Source organism: Condylura cristata, unplaced genomic scaffold (assembly GCF_000260355.1).
Source record: "Condylura cristata isolate star-nosed mole 26May11 unplaced genomic scaffold, ConCri1.0 scaffold00028, whole genome shotgun sequence".
Lineage (NCBI taxonomy): Eukaryota > Metazoa > Chordata > Mammalia > Eulipotyphla > Talpidae > Condylura > Condylura cristata.
In genome coordinates, this window is record NW_004567129.1 from 777,981 (window position 1) to 780,795 (window position 2,815).

At 51.7% G+C, this 2,815-nt stretch overlaps 1 protein-coding gene across 1 annotated transcript in view; it reads right to left on the reverse strand.

Annotated features, from left to right (window-relative positions):
• MYLK3 (myosin light chain kinase 3) overlaps nt 1–2,537 on the reverse strand; it is a 27,542-nt gene extending 25,005 nt beyond the window's left edge. Inside the window, exon 1 of the mRNA XM_012730447.1 lies at nt 2,061–2,537. Within this exon, the coding sequence (XP_012585901.1) occupies nt 2,061–2,537 (477 nt within the window). The remainder of the gene's footprint in view (nt 1–2,060) is intronic.
• Between the last annotated feature and the right edge of the window lie 278 nt (nt 2,538–2,815).

A 2,815-nucleotide genomic window follows, 5' to 3' on the forward strand; every position in this document is an offset into this window, starting at 1 on the left:
GGAGGTGACCCACATGGTAGATCTCTCCTGTCTCGCCCACTGCTCCCCTCAGCAGTGTACTTCCTCAGTCTGCCTGTTTTGCTCCCCACTCTGTCTCTGGTGAATCCTCGCACCCTCCCTGCACCTCTGGCCTGTACCCCAGTTCTGTATGCATAAATAAATATATCTTTTATTTAAAAAAAAGTTAACTTTAAGAGGGATATAAGCATTGTTTTATTTGGCTATTGACTAAAAAAAAATGTTTAAGACAATCAGGTAAGTGTGAACTATGACTTTGGTAGTATTAAGTTAATAAAAGTTACATACTTTTCAGGTATGAAAATACTATTGTGATTATATTTTCTAAACAAGCCTTTGTCTTTTAGATATAAAAGCTGACATGTTTATGGAAGAAATTATGCAAATTTGACAATTAAAATAATCAGGAGGGGGAAGTGGGCAGAAATAAAGTTATCAACACCGACCTTCACCTTCAGTAATAGGTTCATGGGTTCATTATATTGATCTCCATTTTAAAAGTATTCAATACTCCTCATACGAAACTCTTTCTTTAAACACATGTATAGTAAAAGGTCAGTGTTCAACCACCAGACAGGAAAAGAGTGCTTTCTTTAGCAATATTAGAGGCAACGAGTATTCCCTCCCCTATGTCACTGGCAGAAGACTAACTTGGAATAACTCCTCTGAAGGTCAGTCTGGCTTTGTCTACAGCACGGCCATGGCTTGGAGTATTTTGCAAATAAACTCATATGCCCTTGGAGAGTGACTGCATTGTTATTTGTAATAGTTAAGAAAGAGAAACCATATAAACAAGCAGTGATAAGGGCCTGATTAACACATGAAGGCACATTCCCTCCCACATAGGGCACTCTGCAACTTTAAGAAAGGAGGAAACTTTCAAGGTACAAAGATGAAAACAAAGATGATGCGTGTGCTAAGCTTGAAGACAAACTGTGCTGATGGGGCTGGAGGGCTTTAGGAGCTGGGGGTGGAGGAGAGGGGGCTCTTTATGCCATTTGACTATCTTTACCAAGTGTGTGAGATTAATTTTCCCTTTGAAAGCTGAGTTTGGTTACCAGTAGCAAGAGCAGAAGTCACGTCTCCCCTGAAGGCCAGGCTCTCAGGACAGGCACAGAAAGTGGGAGAGCAGGGTCCATGCTGCAGGGCAGGGGAGGGCAGGTGGTGGCGGGGCGACACGGCCTGATAATAAAGGGGAGGAAGGCAGTCCCCTGCAGCAGCCTCGCTCCCCCAAAGCTCAAAGCCCGAGAGCGGAGAGCCAACAGAGTTGACCACAGACCCCGTAGGCCCAGTGCATCTCGAATCTCCCACTGGCGACTCCAGGGATCTGCAATGGTGACTTCGAGTGTTGCTAAGTGGTTGACCCTTAGCTATTCCCAAACAGAATGTTGCTCTACACCGCCCCCCAACACACACACACAAACACCCCCATCCCAGGGAGCCTTCCATTAGCCCTTGTTTGATTATGCAAGCCCTGGTAACCATCACTCCCAGAAATACCACACTCCACCCCCAGGCTCCTGCCTGGCCTTTGTCCCCCCCAGTCACTGTCAACACTCAGCTCCCCACAGGCAGCTGCACACCCCGCCCACTCTGGGACAGGAGGCTGGGGACAGGAAGGGAGGAGGGCTTGGGGGTCTGTGAGGGCAAACCCATGTTCCCCATCTGTCTCCCTGCCAGGTGTGAAGGACTGGAAAGGAGAAGTGACTGAGCTGTGACAGAAGCCGATCTGTCCTCCTCTCCTCAGCAGCCCCTGCTCCCCACTTCTAGCAGCCCCAGGGCTGCCCGCAGCCCCCACAAGCCACAATCCTTGCCAGGGTACTGCCTCTGTCCTTCCCTAGGAAAAACAGCCACTGTCCTGTCTAGAATCCTCTTACAGTCTGTAAGGTAACATCTCTCCTCTCCCTATCAACAAATAATGAGGCAGCACAAGCAGGGGACACTGGTCTTCCTGCTCTCCTAACTCTAGCTACCAGGCTGTTCCCCCGACCAGCACCCCTGCCCCTCCAGTCAGAAGTCCCAAGCAGGGGGCAGGAACCAACCTCGGCAGCACGGTCACCCAGGCTTCCTCCCCTCCAAGGGATGATGCCTCGCATGATGAAATCCACCAGTTTTGCGTTCTGGAACAAGGCCCCCACCAAAGCGATGGCTTTGTCCACGGCCACGACCATCCTGAAGAGGGCTTCGAGCCTGGCGCCGTGCTGGGCAGCGTCCTGCCGCACAGCCCTCACCAGCTCCAGGACCTCTGGCCACCCAGCCTGCCCATCAGCTAGAGGCCCAGGGCCGGCCCTGGCCGAGCCCAGCACCTGGGAAGCCTCCAGGCGGTGCAGGCCTTCCTCCAAGTGGCCAAGGCCTCTGGACACGCTCTGTAGCTTCTCGGTCACATCTTCTTGAAAGTGCAAGAGTTTGTCCACCTTCTCATTCAGCACATTAAGCTTTCTGTCCATCGTGGTTAAGCAGGCCTTGCCCAATACTGGCAGGCCCCTGTGGCCCAAACTCTCCTTGGAGCCTTCTGACATCTTGAAGACGCTTGAACAGAGTGTGGAAATGCAAGAGCCACTGACTTCACTGGGGCCCTGGTGCCTGGAAGTTCATTGTTAGTAGTTAACCGTCTCCTGCAGAGCCAACCCACACGGCCTGGATTGCTCAGGGAGCCCAGAGGGTGAGGATTGCTCAGGGAGCCCAGAGGGTGAGGATTGCTCAGGGAGCCCAGAGGGTGAGCTCCCTCGGAGCCTTTGCTTTGCTTATCTCCCACTCTGCTGTGGGCCATGACTAACAGGCTGGGTTTGGCCCAGGC